The 17,383-nt window shown below is 38.9% G+C and overlaps 1 protein-coding gene across 7 annotated transcripts in view; it reads left to right on the plus strand.

The window, feature by feature from the left end:
- The window catches only part of IFTAP (intraflagellar transport associated protein), a 69,458-nt gene that overhangs the window by 6,745 nt on the left and 45,330 nt on the right, over positions 1–17,383 (plus strand). For all 7 annotated transcript variants that reach the window (XM_088843256.1, XM_088843257.1, XM_088843259.1 and 4 more), the window contains one exon: positions 11,948–12,103. In XM_088843256.1, the coding sequence (XP_088699382.1) occupies positions 11,971–12,103 (133 nt within the window). In that variant the 5' untranslated portion in view covers positions 11,948–11,970. The remainder of the gene's footprint in view (positions 1–11,947; positions 12,104–17,383) is intronic.

Consider the following 17,383-nt stretch of genomic DNA (forward strand, 5'->3'; position numbering starts at 1 on the left):
TCTCTTCGCCTACTCATTGCTCCCTTTCCTCAACCCCTGAAACCACTAATCTTTATTGTTTCCATGCTTTTGCATATTTCACGATGTCATATAGTTTTCAGATTGGCTTCTTTCACTGAGTTAACATGCATTTAAGTTTCCTCCATGTCTTTTTATGACTTGGTAGCTCATTTCTTTTTAGCTCTGAATGTTTCATTGCCTGGATATCCACAATTAATCTGTTTTCCTACCAAAGGACACCTTGGTTGCTTTCAGATTTTGGCAGTTATGAATAAAGCTGCTATAAACATCCATGTGCAGGTTTCTGTGTGGACATAAGTTTTCAAGTCCTTTGGGTGAATACCAAGGAGTGGTGTTAGTGAATCACATGGTAAGAGTGTGTTTAGTTTTGTAAGAAGCCTCAAAACTGTCTTTATGATTTTGTATACCCACTAGCAGTGAGTGAGAGTTCATGTTGCTTACATCCTCACCAGCAGTTGGTGTGGTCAACATTCTGAATCTTGGCGATACTGATAGGTGTGTAGTATCTCACTGTTTTAATTTTGCACTTCCCTAATGACACGATGTGAACATCTCTTCATTTGCTTGTAATCTGTACGTCTTCTTTAGTGAAGTGTCTACTAAGGTGTTTGGCCTATTTTTTAGTCAGGTTATTTGTCTTCTCGTTGTTGCCTCTTAAGAGTTCTTTGTATATTTTGGATAGCAGTTCTTTATCAGATGTGTTTTTTGCAAGTATTTTCTCCCATCATATGGCTTTTCTTTTCATTCTCTTGTCTGTGTTTTTTGATGAGCATAAGTCTTTAATTTTGGTGAAGTTTAGCTTATCAATTATATTTTTCATGGATCATGCCTTTAGTGTTGTATCTAAAAACCCATTGCCATACCCAAGGTCATCTAGGTTTTCTTCTGATATAAAACTTCTAGGAGTTTCATAATTTTGTGGTTTACTCTCTGTTCAGTGATCCATTTTATTAATAAGCCTAGATTCCTGGTTTTGCTTGTGGATGTCCAGTTGTTCCAGAACCCTTTGTTGAAAAGACTGTTTTTTCTGTTGTGTTGCTCTTGCTCCTCTGTCAAAGATCAGTTAGCTCTACTTATGTGGCTCTTTCCTGGGTTCTCTGTTCGGTTCCATTGATCTATTTGTGTATTCTTTCACCAATACCACACTGCCTTGATTACTGTAGCTGACTTAATTTTAAAACAATTCATTAAAAACTGTTTCCTCAAGAAAAATATATACCATTTCCTAACCATAAAATTTTTTCTTTGTGTTCTAATTTTTATACAGGTGTACATACATTAATAATTATGGTAAGAATGTATTTAAATTGTGTTTTGTCTTTTTGATGTAATGTTATTTCATATATACTATGAAATGTTTATTTCCACCTTTATAATTTTTAATACTTGCCTAAAATTCCATTAGGTGAATATAATGCAATCTGTCAGACCATTCAGTGTTGTTGGTAATTTAATCAGGTTCTGTGTGGCTTAGATGATAGAATGTGGTGATTCGAGGTAGATAGATTTGGGTTTGAGTCTGAGTTCTGCCACTTACTAGCTGAATGGCCTTTTTGATCTTCAGTCCTTATCTCTAAAACAGGGGTGATAACCTACCTTATTGGGAGGATGGACGGATCTGAAGTGTCTGTTATAGACGGTGTACTCACTAAATCTGTCTAATGATGATGGTGACATACATTTATTTGTAAAAGTGAAGATGTTCATTTTTTGAAAAATTTTAGGATGCGTTTTCAGGGTTGACCTTTTAAAAACCGAGCAAGTAGCTCAGTTGTTTGGCTGATTTTCATCATTTGAAATGTTGCTCCATTCTTTAGAAAAGTGCCATCATCTCTTCTGGTTACTCCCACAGTGAGTTTTTTTCTCTGCAAAAGAGCACTGGGTTATTTCCCTAACCTCTTCATGGTGTTGTATAATGATTATGGCACTTGAAATCCCAGCATCAGTGACAGCTCTCATCTAATTGATATATTGGATATCTCCACAATAAATATAAAGTAATAAATGCAACACAGAACCCAGGGGTAGGTTTAGGTAAGTGTTTTAGCCTTTGCATTCTACTAACACCAGAGAGGGGCTTCCCTGGTGGCTCAGAGGTTAAAGCTTCTGCCTCCAATGTGGGAGACCCGGGTTCAATCCCTGGGTCAGGAAGATCCCCTGGAGAAGGAAACGGTAACCCACTCCAGTATTCTTGCCTGGAGAATCCCATGGATGGAGAAGCCTGGTAGGCTACAGTCCACGGGGTCGCATAGAGTCGGACACGACTGAGAGACGGAACAGAACAGAACACCAGAGAACAGGTGGTCGCTGAGTGGGTTCATTGTCCCCAGCCTATCAAAACCCTAGCACAGAAGCTAAATGTGAAGTCATGAACAATATTTATCCAGCATCCAGTGTGTACAGAGTATCCAGCATCCACTGTGTACCTCCACTGTGGAGGATTAGGAAAAAAAAATATCACAGACACAGGTCTTGCCTTAAGGAGCTTGCATGATAGTAGGAAGTAGTCACCCTTTCTTAAAAGTTCACGAAGAAATCACAATTATAGGGGCAGAGTCAAATTCATAGTGAGATATGTGTATTTCTTCTACCTTAAATTCAAAGACAGTGGGCAAATAAAGAATACAAGTCAGTGTCATTACAGAGTAAAATAATCTTTATTCCACAGAGGAGATAGAAGACTTAGTAATGGGATATTCTGTCATAGTAATTGAATAAAAAGGAAACATAGTTGGAGAAAAATAGAACGTCAGAGATGGAAGACAACTTCAAATCCTGTCCCTTTATATCTACAGTCAAGCTACTTAAGGCTAGAAAAGTTCAATAACTTGAAAGGTTAACACAGCTGCAGGAGTGTGTGTGCATGGTGAGCTGAGGTGGGCAGGGAGGAGCACAGTTTTGTGAACTCAAGACAGTTTTTCCCAAGAAATATAGGCACCTGTCGAGCATTTCCATCCCCTTTTATAAATGAAAAAACAACTTAAATGACATTATTGTCCAACGGGTTAGCAAGTGCTTGAAATAAGGTCGATGGCAGCTTTTTGTAGCATTCAAACAGGCATAGACAGTTTTTACTTTTTTAAATAAGTGGCTGATTTTTTTTCAGGAAATAATATAAATAGTATGGGAAAGGGAGATGACTGACTTGTTGAATGAATCCCACGATAGAAGCCACAACTGAAACTAGCAAAGAGGCGAAAAGAGGAAGGAAAAGGAAACATATAGACGGAAGCAATCTACAGTTAGTATGATGGATTGTCAAGAGAAGAACATGACAAGTGACTTGTCATTTTTTATTTAAAGTGATGAATTAAATGCAGCCACCTGACCAGAATGTTCTCTGATTTTTAAGGAGGACTGACTCCTAATTGTAGAATAAAATGGAGCAACATTTCAGAGGTGATTTACAGTGTTGTACCAGGAAGAAAATGCACTTAAAATTTTTATTCTTAGAGAAGGAGGGAATTTATGTTTCTTAATTTCTACCTTTGTGTATAGAAACCATGCTGACAAAAAGAAATTGGTTTTTCCATAGGGGTATGTGTGTGTTATGTTGTGTACACCAAAGCAAAATTGCAAATAAAATGCTGAGGGAAATTGGAAGTTAGGGAATCACTGTATTACTCCTTAAGGCCCATTTGTTATTCCACGGTCATAGGAATTTAGAATCAAAAATAGCTGAGAAATACAGCTTTAAAATCTTATTTCTTTTTAAGAGAATGTCGGATGAAAAGGTCGATATTATTTGCACCATCTGGCATTTTGAAACACTTTTTGAAATGAATTCCTAAAATCAGAGTTGATTTAGTCTGGTGGGTCTGCACCTGCTCCTAACTGACTGTGCAGGTGTTGCTTTAAAGCAGGCTTTCTGGTTTTGTGGAAGTGCTGTGTGCTGTGCACGTGGCCCCCAGGCTGGGAAGCCAGACAAAGAGATGACTTTAATTGAGAGTTGATGCTTTTGTGCCACAGCTGTCATGCAATACAGATAAAATGAGCAATAGTTGGACATTGTGTCCCATGGGAAGGCGGGATTACAATTGAGCTAATAACTTTTTTATGATTGAAACCTTATTGTGTGAGTATAGAGCTCTAAAGTTGACTTAGAAACTCTCCTGCCTGTTTGGATCCACAGGTTTATCAGGGGCCTTGAAACTCACTGGAAAAGACTCTGATGCTGGAAAGGTTGGGGGCGGGAGAAGAAGGGGACGACCGAGAATGAGATGGCTGGATGGCATCACCGACTCTGTGGACATGAGTTTGAGTGAACTGTGGGAGTTGGTGATGGACAGGGAGGCCTGGCGTGCTGTGATTCATGGGGTCGCGAAGAGTCGGACACGACTGAGCGACTGAACTGAACTGAAAAAATGTTCACTGAAATACTCACTATGATTGTCGGTAACTCATTGAGGTAGATGATCACATTTCTGAGGCTAGGAGATGAGTTTTGAGTAAGATTGAAATATGCGTATTGTACATTTTTCTTGATAAAGTGTACTAGTCTAGAGGTCAGTTAATATGTTTGTAGTTTTGTTAGGAGGTGAAGGTAGGTGATTGACTTAAATTTTTCAAAAAAGCAAATTAAGAAACAAAAATGGTAATGGAAAAGTAATTTTTTTGCTTTCAAAAACAATGGATTTTCTAAAATTTGTCTTATGGGTACATCTTTCAGCTTCCATGTCCACAGGTAATTTGCTTTTTTTAAAAAAAAAATAAGGAGTAAGTAAGGAGAGGGCAGTTCTGAATACTTAACTGTTTGCATTTTTGTTTAATGGAATTAAATACTGTGTAATTGAAAACAGTCTTAATAGTTGACCCGCCTCAGTGAGTCAATGTAGACATTTCTGGATTGACTTGAGCAGTTTGGAGGAAGAGTGTGTTTTGGGGAAATAAAATTGATTTTATACAACCTGTTGATGAACAAGTCTTAATAAATGATAGCCTCAAGATACCCCATTACGGTAACTTGGATGGATGATCAGGAAAGGGAAGCAAATTTTTCAAGAGGAAACTTTCTGCTTAAACATGTAATTTTATAGATTAGTATTATTCCCACTCTAGAGCTTTCTGCAGGAGGACAACCATCAACACACATGAGTTCCAACATTCTTGGTAAACTTTTACTGGGTGTCTTCTCTTTCTCTTTTCCTGAAGATGCGATTTTTGTCAAGGAGAAAATATAGCAAAGATGTGACAACTTCTGAGACCTCTGTACAGATGACGATACGCAGCTTTTCTCTCCTAAAGCTTTGTTGTTGTTTAGTCGCTAAGCCGTGTCTGACTCTTTTGTGACCCCATGGACGTAGCCTGCTCTGTCCATGGAATTTTCCAGGCAAGAATACTGGAGTGGGTTGCCATTTCCTTCTGCAGGGGATCTTCCCAGCCCATGGATTGAACCTGCATTGGCAGGCGGGTTCTTTACCACTGAACCACCTGGGAAGCCCCTCTTCTAAAGCTTTGTAGTTAGCAGTTATCCCCAGGCCTCTCCTGCCTCCTTCCAAAGGCTTTCTTTAATATTCACTGCAGAGGGCTGTACCAAGGGGAATCTATATGGAAATCTAGAGGCTTATACTGTCAGCTTTTTTGGTGATAATGGAGAATTCCATGCGTTTTAAAGTATTAGAAAAGGCTTGTTGGGAGAAGCTTGTAACTTGAAGTGTTGTGTATTCTTTGATGCCAGAATGTATGTGTTTATCACCCAGATAAAAAACTGTAAAGGAATTTAGATCCTCCTCTATTTCATAAGAAGTTTTGTATTTATGTCTTCCTCTTTTCCTTTGTTTTCTTGTTTGTATTGGTAAATGTCTAAAACAAATGATATATATGCGTGTGTGTGTGTGTGTGTGTGCATTTTGCCTCAATATGTTTTGTATGTTATTGGGATAAAGAACGTAGTTGTAGTTAGACACATGAATACACCCAACCTGAGTGAGATTGCTGCTTATTGCTTAATTTCCTGATGACTTCATCTATGCATTAAAAATCATAATCAAGAACATCTCATTACTGTTCATGAGAACCACGTAATGCTGCTCAGCATTAGAGTCATTAGTTGACAAAAACCTCACTTACAGTTTCTTTTCCAGATTCATTTATATGTGTTCTGTGATTGAACTAGATGACCTTTAGGTTTCTCTCAACTCTGAGAATCTGTGCCAATTTCTGTCACTGAATTTCATTCTCCTTAATATGATCTAAACAACATGAAAATATTACAGGATGCAAAATAGTTGTTGTTCAGTCAAGGCAGAGGCTGTCAGTCATACCGGGTCTCTTCTATCATGTAAATCAATCTGTACCCTTACTGTGTAATTTGGTCTTTTGAGATTTGTTCATTTTCCAAAGTATAAAAAGAGACCTCGCCTGTGCAACACCAAGGTTGACATTTTCCTTCCTCAGGCTTTGTGAATTCTTTGTAAAATATCCCATTTCACCTTTCATACTGCAGGAACTGCTTGAGCAGAACTATGAGCATTTGAGACACTGTGCTTTGATAGTCCCTGCAAAACTCTTTAAAAATGTGTTATTTATTACTTTCAAGTACCAGCAGTAAGCCTCACAGTTAACAACAACAGCAAAAAAACAAAACAAAAAACCCATGGTTTTGTAGGCATATACCTTTCTGTGCTGTTAGAAAGCAGATTGTATGTTTTGAAAGGTTACTAGCTCAGGGTGACTTATTTCTTAAGGCTTCTTGCTCTCGTCTCTGACAAATGTGTTTTAAGTAAGTCACATGAGGCAGGGATCTGAAGATAAGTATCAAAGAAATGCTACATCAGTGGTGATAGTTCCATATACCTTATTTTATAATAATGTCTGTAAAGAAGTGGGACCCTTTACAGGGACCTTCCCAGGACCGATCACCCCCCAATCCCTACTCTGTGTCCTCTGCTTGCCTCTTGTTTGTAAAAAGGCTTTAGTCTCCTAAACCTTCCCTGAGCTCCAAAGAGCAGATTCAAACAGGTACTATCTAAAGAAGTGAGGGAGTCTACAAACAAAGGAAAAAAGGGCCCAGCATAATTTTTTTCTATTGTTAGCTTAAACCAGCGTCTTAATTTATGACCCTTAACTGTTGAGATAATGTCCTGTGGGTTCAACCAGCTGGCCCCAAGTGGACCTGAAATTGATGACTCAGGGAGAGTCAATTAAAAACGGAAACTCCTAAACCATCATGAAGGCTCTAAGTATATAACAAAATGTCCCAACCATTGCTTTTGCTTTCTCCTAGAAAGAAAGAAAGACCTTTGCCCCTGTTCCATAGAAATGGAATGAAGGATTGACAGTGGGGACTTATAGCCAGGGCATGAGCTGATCCATCTTGAACAGCACAGATTTTCAAGTTCATGGGCATTTTCCTTTCCTGCTGGCCCTGGCACGCCTCAGAGCTGCCTAGATAATGACAAGCTGACGAGGAGAGAATGAGAACTAATCTCGCTTGCTTAAGAATTTCTGAAACCAACCTCAAGGACATGGGAATGGAATGACCCTGAGTAGAAAGTTAATGAGCACCTAATGAGGATGACCGGAGAAGGCAATGGCATCCCACTCCAGTACTCTTGCCTGGAAAATCCCATGGATGGAGGAGCCTGGTAGGCTGCAGTCCATGGGGTCGCTAAGAGTCGGACATGACTGAGCAACTTCACTTTCACTTTTCCTTTCATGCATTGGAGAAGGAAATGGCAACCCACTCCAGTGTTCTTGCCTGGAGAATCCCATGGTCGGGGGAGCCTGGTGGGCTGCCGGCTATGGGGTTGCACAGAGTCGGACACGACTGAAGCCACTTAGCAGCAGCAGCAATGAGGATGACATTAACTAGACCAGTTTGGAGATGATTATTGAAGCTGACTGCCGTTCTGCATGTCAACCCCTACTGGTACATCCCTGAAACTCCCCTTGAAAACCTTGGTCTCCTAGCCAGCAACTTGGAAATGATCTTAGAACATTAGCCTACCATCTCCCGTGGTCACTGGCCTCCTAAATAAAGCAGCTTTAACTTTTTTTTTTACCAATACTTGTCTCTCAAGTATGGGTCTTTCTGGCCGTGAGCAAACTTGGGTTCAGTACCAGCCTGGATGTGTTATGTGTTCTTTCAGAGAGCAGGTGACACTACCTGGCTTGAGTGGTCGTTAGTTTTGTTATGTGATAGTAAGAAAGCGGGACTCCAGGAAGATGGTGTGGTTCTTTTGCTAGCTCCCAGGGACTCAGTAAAAGAGAATCCTGTTCCTAAGAAAGCTTGTGGTCTTTTGTGGTGTTTAGTAGTCCAAGCAGAGCGATACATCCTCCCAGTGGTTCCTTCTGGAGGCTGTGATTGTGAAAGTGGATGTTGTTATCCGTTTACTTATCGTCTCAATATGTTCTGGGTCTTTTATGTGGAGCTTTAAGCTTTAAGACAAAAAAACCAAATCAAAGAATCCTGTTATCCAGGCAAATATATCTCTCTCTCTTCCTTTTTTCTTTTAGAAAAATACTTCATGGTAAAAACACAAACTAATGTTAATGGTAACTGAAAAAGCAATGCTTCCTTCTAGAAAACCACTAGGATTTGCATAAACCACTTGACTGTCTGGTAAATGATTATCTGCTCTGTCAGTCTCTGAGGACTTTTAACATGAGGTTATTTGTATTTTCATAGATAAGGAAAGTTCTAAATTTGAAGGTGGGTTAAACTCTTTAAATCATGACAGCTTGTAAAACTGGATTTTGCAAAAGTCTTTAAAATTCTATACAGTTACTGTATTGTGATAACCACAGGAATAAAATTAAAGACATTGAAAGATTTTGAATTTGTGCTGTGCACAGCCTGTTAATTGTCTGCCTTTAGTAAAACTGAGATGTATTAAATACTCAAAATATACCAATTTGAGAATTGGAAAGCATGTTTAAAGGAATTCCTATTATGACTCTCAAAGCATCCACCGGAAGGCATTTACAGCAATACAACCTGGCTGCTTCTGTTTGATATTTGTCTGCAGAAGTAGATTACCTGAGATGGCTTGAGGAAGAGGTTGCTATAATACAGTGCTGGAATTTTGCTGGGATCCACTTCTGGAAAAGCAGATTGACATTAACATTTTGGTAATTAAGTATTTGTCCGACTGATAGTTAAATAATAACCACCTTTGAATTTATCATTATTTATTAGCTTGCAATTGCAAGCATAATTTAGTAAACTATGGGTTGCTGAAGCCTGCAGTATTATAGGTAAATTTGCATAAACTGTAACTGGTGCTTTTTCCTATACCTAATTTTCAGGTACAAATTGTTTCTTTCATGTTGGGTTGGTGCATAGCTGCTGCAGCTGCTGCTGCTGCTAAGTTGCTTCAGTCGTGTCCGACTCTGTGCGACCCCATAGGCGGCAGCCCACCAGGCTCCTCTGTCCCTGGGATTCTCCAGGCAAGAACCCTGGAGTGGGTTGCCATTTCCGTAGCTAGATTTTTTATTTTCACTTGGACTGCTACAATATCATGTTTTATCTAGGGTTGTAACGCATCATGAATTCTTTTGATTGATCTTTGGGTAATAGTACCTTCAAAGACAAAGGGATCACAGTCAACGCAGGTCTTCCTGTAAACAGGGACAGAGTACTAAGACTGATCTGCTGGCGTCACCCTCATGGCTGACATTTCCTGAGGCCCCCTGTATATTCATCTAACCCTTACAGCAATCTTGAGAGGTCCCTGTAGCTTCATACTTACTATTTAAAACTCTTGGGGTCAGTTGTCTTTCAGAATTCAAAAGTTTTTTGGAGTTTAGAAAAGTAATCAGGGCAAAGGCCACATATTATTAATACAGAAAATCTCCAATGGGGTCTGGAAAAGCACCTCAAAAGCAAGCCAATTAGTATTTTTTTCCAGGGAAACATAAATCGTTATGCTATTTATATAGAATAAATAAAATCCACAAACACCTTCATGTTAATTCAGGTTGGGTCTTGCCACTAAGTGAGTTTGGGTATCATCTTTTGAATATATTTTTGGTTTGTTTCTCCTGAACTTTTTGGTAAACATCAAATAATAAAGTTAATAACAGACACCAGATGTTCACTTTTATTCAGGAAAAATAGAAGAACCACGGAATTTATATAGTATCGGAGAACCCCTCCTATGAATCACACTGGCTATTTAGGCTGTCATTATTCTTCTGCTTTCTGTAGATAGTAATTTTTCCCAAAGCTGTGTAAGACTCGTATTTCATACAGAATGAACGGAATTTAACAAGGTGAAATATCACAACTAAAAACAAAGTTCAAACTCTGCAAGGATTGAGGTATTGTCTCAGCTGACAGGCATTTAGTTAGCGAAGCAGTCAATGATCTGACAATGTAAAGGGGCCACTAGTACGCGAACATGATCTTTGCATGAAGTTGGAGTGAGATATTTAGAATATGAGAGTTAGTCAAATCTCACTGTCTCCAGACTGTACCTGGAGTCTTGTCTTCATTTCTAGATGACATTTTAAAGGGATGCAGACAGTGTGAAATCTTTTCCAGGTAGATTGATCAGAAGGGTGAAAGGATTCAAAGCCATGTCACGTAAGGTACAGATACAGTGACTGGGTAGGTTTCATAGAGTTTCTGGCCAACTTCTAACAATATATGACAGTAGTACCTGCTCAAATGAGTAATTTTAGCTTGAGATCAACGGACCGCCAACTGTGTGCCACGTCCTGAGCTATGAAAAGATACGGACCCTTTCTCTCACGGGCTCCAGGAGAAGAAAGACATAGAAGACACGGAAATGTGTACAACTCTTTACAATACAATGGGATCAGTGGAATACAGCGTAGAGAAGCAGCGCAGAAATTATGATGTGCTCTTGTGGTGATGGGAGATGGAAAGCTAAAGCCTTCAGAGACAAGCTGAATTCTGAGCTGAGTTTTGAAAATGAAATTTGTGTAAGTGGATAAAATAAGAATATTGAGAAAGGACAGGATAGGCTTGCTCAAATATTTGAAAAGATATCATGTATGAAAAGAATTGAAATGGTTCAGTCCCATCCAGGGGCCCAGGACCAGTTTGGGGTAGGAAACACGGAGACAGATTTTGGCTGTTTTAGAAGGAGGCTTTAATAGAGCTGTCCAAAGACTTCTTTGGAACATAAAGGGTTTCCAGCATCTGGATGTGTTAAAGCACAGACAAGTCAACAGTTTGGCCAGTACCAGAGTATGGAGAGGGTGTGTGTATGTCAAGCAATGGATAGAGAAACACAGTGAAGTACTTAGGGGCATGGGTTCTAGGGTCACACTTCTAGAACTGATGTTTCTGCTTGCTAGCTCTAATCTGAGCTAGATTTTGTTATGAAGTTAACGAATGGTTCCGTTCAGTTCCGTTCCGTTCAGTCGCTCAGTCGTGTCCGACTCTTTGCGACCCCATGAATCACAGCACGCCAGGCCTCCCTGTTCATCACCAATTCCCGGAGTTCACCCAAACTCATGTCCATCGAGTCGGTGATGTCATCCAGCCATCTCATTCTCTGTCATCCCCATCTCCTCCCGCCCCCAATCCCTCCCAGCATCAGAGTCTTTTCCAATGAGTCAATTTGTCGCATGAGGGTACCTGGTACCTAATAGGTGCTCAGTAAGTAACAAATATTAGCAACTGTTGCTGTTGTCTTTGGATGGGTGGTTGGTTTATCTCACCTTGAAAGATTTTGAGTTTCTAGTTATGTAACTATGATGATATTCCTGTGAATTAAGAAGATGGTAACCAGGAAACTGAAGCAAAAATAAGATTGGGATAGTTAACAATTCTTCAATCAATATATGAATAAAACTCTGGTCTCTTAAACTAGGGTATGTCTCTCTAATAACTGTCTCGATTTGTCCTTTTGGGGACTTGGTGTTCTTCCATCTACCCGTCTTTTTCAAGTATTTTCAAGAGAGGCTGGTACTTCACAACTCCCTGTGGATTATGTTTTTCTTGGTCTTGTAGCTAAAGTGGCCTTATGAATAGGAATGCCTGCCCAGACACCAGAATTGGAGATGATGGATGAAGATCGGCTAATTGAAGAAGTCTTGGATAAGTTTGTTAATTGTCATGAGCAAACATATGAAGAATTTCTGAGAACGTTCACTCATCTTTCAAAAGGTAAGATGGAAAAGTAAACTTTCTATAACAGTAGTGAAGTGAAAGTTGCTCAGTTGTGTCCAGTTCTGTAGCCCCCCAGGCTCCTCTGTCCCTGGGGATTCTCCAGGCAAGGATGCTGGAGTATATCCTCCCCATGTCCTCCTCCAGGGGATCTTCCTAACCCAGGGATCGAACCTAGGTAACCCACATTGCAGGTGGATTCTTTACCAACTGAGCCATCAGGGAAGCCCAGTAGAGATAACAAATTTTATTATGATTTTATGTCTTTGCTGTCTTTTCAGAAAGACTATTGAATGAGCATTCATTCATTCCATTGTTTTGATCAGGTAATTCTCATCAAGGCATTTACAACTGATGTATATAAATACTAATTTTTTTATACAGCCAAGAGTTGTATTATGGAGTCTGAGCCATTGAATTTGAGAACTAAAAAGGACCTGAGAATCATATAGTATAATCCCTTTGTTTTAGTTTTGAAAAAATACAAGTGCAAAGAGTTCAGGTTTTTAAGAGCATACTGAAAACATTGAAGAAATCCAGCACCATGTAGGATATGAAGTCACACCACACGTTTGGATTCTGGGATCGCCACTTTCTGGCTTGAGGGGAAGTCACTTGAGTAAAGGGGGGATATTCAGAGTACCGTAAAGGTTGATGAAGGCTAATTGAGATAATCCATGTATACCTCTTAGCATAGTGGCTAGCTTGTAAATGCTTAATGAAGGCTAGGTATTATTATTGTTGTTATTGTGCTCATAGGATGCTGTGGTTTCTGTAGAATGGAAACCACCCTTTAGATCAGAAGTGATCAATGAAGCCCTAAAGGCCAAACCTGTGCTCTGTGTTTTGTAATGTGTTTGGTTACGTCATACAGTATTGTTATTGTTTTATTGAGCCAACATTTAAAAGTTGGAAATTTTACACAAAAATCTTGATTTTCTCTTTTTTCTGATTAAGTGAGGGAAGATGGGTTACCTCTTATTTCCCTGATGGCAATATCAGCTAGAGTTCAGGCGCCCATGCCCTGTGACCTCACTAGTGTGACACTCTCTGGCTCTCACACACCCTAAAACCATGTGCATATTCTGCCTGCTTCCTTCACGTCCCTGGCTCCTGTAGGCTTTGAGTTCTGTTTTGACTGCCATTAGCTTGCTCTTAACCTTGGTCCTTTTTGGGTTTGACTCCACCTTTGGGAGACTGTTGACTTAGATGCATGATGGACTCATCTCCAGGGCCCTAATGGGGCCTGGGAATATAGACCTTTTAAAAAGTTACTGTGGTGATTCTAATGTGTACCCAAGATTGAAAATAGGGAGTTCCATAATCTCTTAGGTTGTGATAATCTCAGGATCCTCAGTTCCATGAATTGAAGTCATAATTCATGTGTCCTTAACAAATGTAAAAGAAGTGAAGTTATAATGAAGAAAAGGAAAAGAGATTCTAACCTGTTTCTTTTATTGTACAAGGTAGTGGGAATATCTATCTGTTTTGTTTACTCTTAAGGGAAATAAAGAATTTAGGAAATACTTTGTTAAGTTGGGGCTGAGAATGATCTATTTTGGTATCATATGTGGATCAAATTAATCTCGATAATGGTCAAATCACCATTTGTCGTATGCCCATTGATTTAGGAAGATGCTTGCTTTCTCTGAGCCTAATGGTTTAGTTCCACGTTTTCCAGACCCATGGTAGTGTGAGTGGCTGGGTTAGGCTGTGGAAACAAGGGTAAAACTGGCAGAATTCATGCATTTTGGTATGCCAGTGGCATTTTGATAACCCAGATTATTTTAGAACTTACTTGTAAGGCTGACTTTATTTTTGTACACTGAAAGTGTAAGAACTTCTTGCAAGGACTTGGATATTTTAAGGAGGTTGCACTGTTTTTGTTTTTCCGGGTAAGGAGTCTGTTCTGTTTGCAGATTTCTGTGTGCTCATTCCATGCCCAGAGAATCTGTTGCAGATGTGGTGACTTCATTTTGAGTTCAGTTTAGGCCCCAAATTGAGCTGAAATAAATGATGACGCAAGTTACATAAACTGCATCTCCAAGCACACTAGTTTTTTCCCTTTCAAAATATCCTTAGGTGCCAGTTCACATTATAAACTAATGACCTGAAAAAATTCCTCCTACAGCACAAGAGCTGTGAGTGCAAAAATATGTCTTAAATCACTCAGTGTCCTTTCTTCCCCTGAAACTTTTAAATACCTCTGAAAAACCACATAGGACTTAGGGTCATGCCTAAGAGTTGAATGATAGCCAACAGAATTGACCACAGTCAATGTAGTCAGTTGTTTGAAGGAAGATATGAAAGCTTTTTCTTCAGAGTTTTCTCCTCCTTTCCAGCCCTTCATTTGTCTTAGTGTATTTGGTTGTCTTGCTAATATGAAGTGGAATCTTTTCTGTGTTAAAGTAGTTATCACCATGTATGCTTTCACTGATTGACTCTTCTATTTATTTTTATAATAGTTATATGCCAGAATGCTTATGAGATTCATTTTCTTTCCAAGAGTGTTAAAAGGGTCAGTAATCCTATTAAAAATATTTCCCTGGAAAAAATTAAACTAGAACCTTTTTGAAGAAATTCACATTACTGCTTCAGGTGCTTGGAAAACAGTTGGAAACTATTAATATTGTAGCATAATTCTCGCTCCAGTACATTTATGTTGACTATGTTTTGCAGTTGTTTTTTTTTTTAAAGCAGCTCTGGTTTTTATAATCATGGTGCATATTTGATGATAAATCCTGTGTTTTACCAAAATATTTAAAGAGACATATTGCTTATTAATTTTAAGCATATATTTATAATTGAATTCTTCAGCTCAAGAAGGTTAAGACCAAGTTTAAGATTTGTATTAGAAAATTAGCGTGCAGATTTTGAGTTTGTTCATTATCAGTGAAGACATTATTATATTTTTGACATTATTGTGGATAAAGATAAGAGACTGACTTTCAATCTTTGGTATTTCCTTTTCTTTGTGAATGTAATTAATTGATACCAGGCTGTGTGTCTAAAGGAAAAAAATGCTTCTTCCTCCTTGTTATGTTTCTGTCATTGTTTAGGTTACAGAAACACAGATGTCACTAATTAAATAATTATATTTGATTTTCTGTTAATGCATTCATGCATTCATTCTTTCAACAATCCTCTGAGTCTCTTATTGTCTGAATCCAAAGTCATTCAAGACATAGTTTGTGTTCTCAAGCCCTCATCATCACACACACACACCCCCCATTATTGTCTTCTTTTGTGTGTGCTTCAGAGTGAATGATTAATTTCCATTAAGCTTGCCAGTTTTACCAATTTCAGCTTAAGATGCTTTGGAAACTGAAATGAATCTACTGTAATTGTATGATTAACTCTTAAATAAGACTTTGCTTTTCATTCTCTCATTTCATTCTTCAGATACCTGGGATCCAGATTCCTAAGGATTTGATCAGTCTCTGTATTATCACGTGATAACAGCTTTCTACGCACTGCCATGTTTATATACTGAAACATGTTTAGATCAAAGATTTTGTTTCTGATTTTGATGTGTTCTTGTTTTCCTTATGCCGTTCTCATTTCCCTTCCAGTTCTTCATGCTTTTAGCCTTTTATTGTTCTTTCAACATATATTTGAAAACAAAACAAAACCCTGTGTCAACTCAACCTGCCTTTTTCCCTTCATACTTGTTAATATTTGAATGAAATTCCCCCTTCGGTAGAATATTATGTGTCTGAATGTTCTGGACAAATGGCCATACCTGTGACTTTATAATCAGGTTGTGGTCTAGTCTTTTGATTGTCTCAAAATTTTAGTCTTAAAATCTCTAAATATGTTTCAGTTTTTCTTAGGTTCTAATATTCTTTAATAATCATGAGAGGGTTTGACCTTCCCTTATTGATAAGCTGTTAACATTTATTAAGTACTAGGTATTATGCTTGGCACTTTACCTGGATCAAATTCTTTTTTTCCATTGTAATTTTTAAAATTTTTAAATTTAAAAATTTTTAAATTTTTAAGTAAATTTCTTTTTTTCCATTGTAATTTTTAAAATTTTTTATTATTCTCCCTTTACAGATGAGAAAACCAAGGCTTAAGTTTAAGTAAATTGCTGTTATGGACTAAACTGTGTCCCTTCAAAATTTATCTGTTGTAGCCCTAACTGGCAAGGTGACTGTGTTTGGAGACAGGGCCTTTTAAGAAGTAATGAAGACTAAACGAGGTCATAAGGTGGGGTCCTCGTTCAGTATGACTGGTGTCCTCCTGAAAATAGAGATGCACATACACAGAGGAGAGACCATGGGAGGTCACTGCAAGAAGGCAGCCTTTTGCAAGCTAAAGTGAGGGACCTCAGGAGAAGAGCAAACCTGCACACACCCAAGTGTGGGAAAATAAATTTGTGTTGTTTCACGCCACCAGTCTGTGGTGTTTTGTTATGGCAGCCCTAACAGAATTACCTAAGGTCCTGTAACTGTTTAGTGATGGCATTGGAATATGGGCCTAGTCATCGTAGCTCTAAAGCCCATACCCTGACCCATTTCGCTTTTCTGCCTTCCACATAGCAGTGGGCAATTCTTGAGATCTGGGGAGTCCCTGGCATGTGGGTAATGTGAACCATAGGAATGGATGTGCTTCCTCAAAATATAATTACTCTGTCTTCTCCAGAGTGTAAGTTCCATGAGGTCTAGTTGCTTGAGGGTTTTGTTCATTATTATTATTTTCGTGTCTAAAGCAGTGCCTGGTAATGTAGAATAAATTGATGTTTAATAAATATTTGTTGAATAAGTGAAACAAAAAGAAAATTAGAGAACACAGGATGGCAGAAAGATGGACAGGAGGTCCTCAGACCAGACCCTAAAGGACATCCACATGTAATGGCTAGGCACAGAAAGAAGAGCCTGCAAAAGAGGCCCTGATGTCATGATGCCCTGAGTTTGGAGTAGATATACTAGCTAATTGGGAGCCATAGTAGAATTTGAGCACACACACACACACACAGTAAGTGACTTTGAAAAACAGAGGCAGAGAAGGCTAGAAGCAGAGTCAGGGAGACTAGCTTAGCCAGGAGGCTGAGCAGAAACACATATACGGTGGTACAGACTCCATTAGGGCCATGGAGGAGGAAATGGAAAGGAAATAGGGCCAGTGAGACTCTGCAAGTGAGGAAGTGCAACCCTTGGTAACATGTGACTGACAGAGGATTAGGGAGAAGAAACAGCCAAAGAGGAGTCACAAGTGTCCTTCCTGGAGATTCCAAAGCCCACCAAGGCCAACTTGTTCACAGTTCTCATTTCAGGA

This window comes from Moschus berezovskii, chromosome 14 (genome assembly GCF_049115385.1).
Source record: "Moschus berezovskii isolate FMDL1 chromosome 14, NW_MosBer_1.0, whole genome shotgun sequence".
Lineage (NCBI taxonomy): Eukaryota > Metazoa > Chordata > Mammalia > Artiodactyla > Moschidae > Moschus > Moschus berezovskii.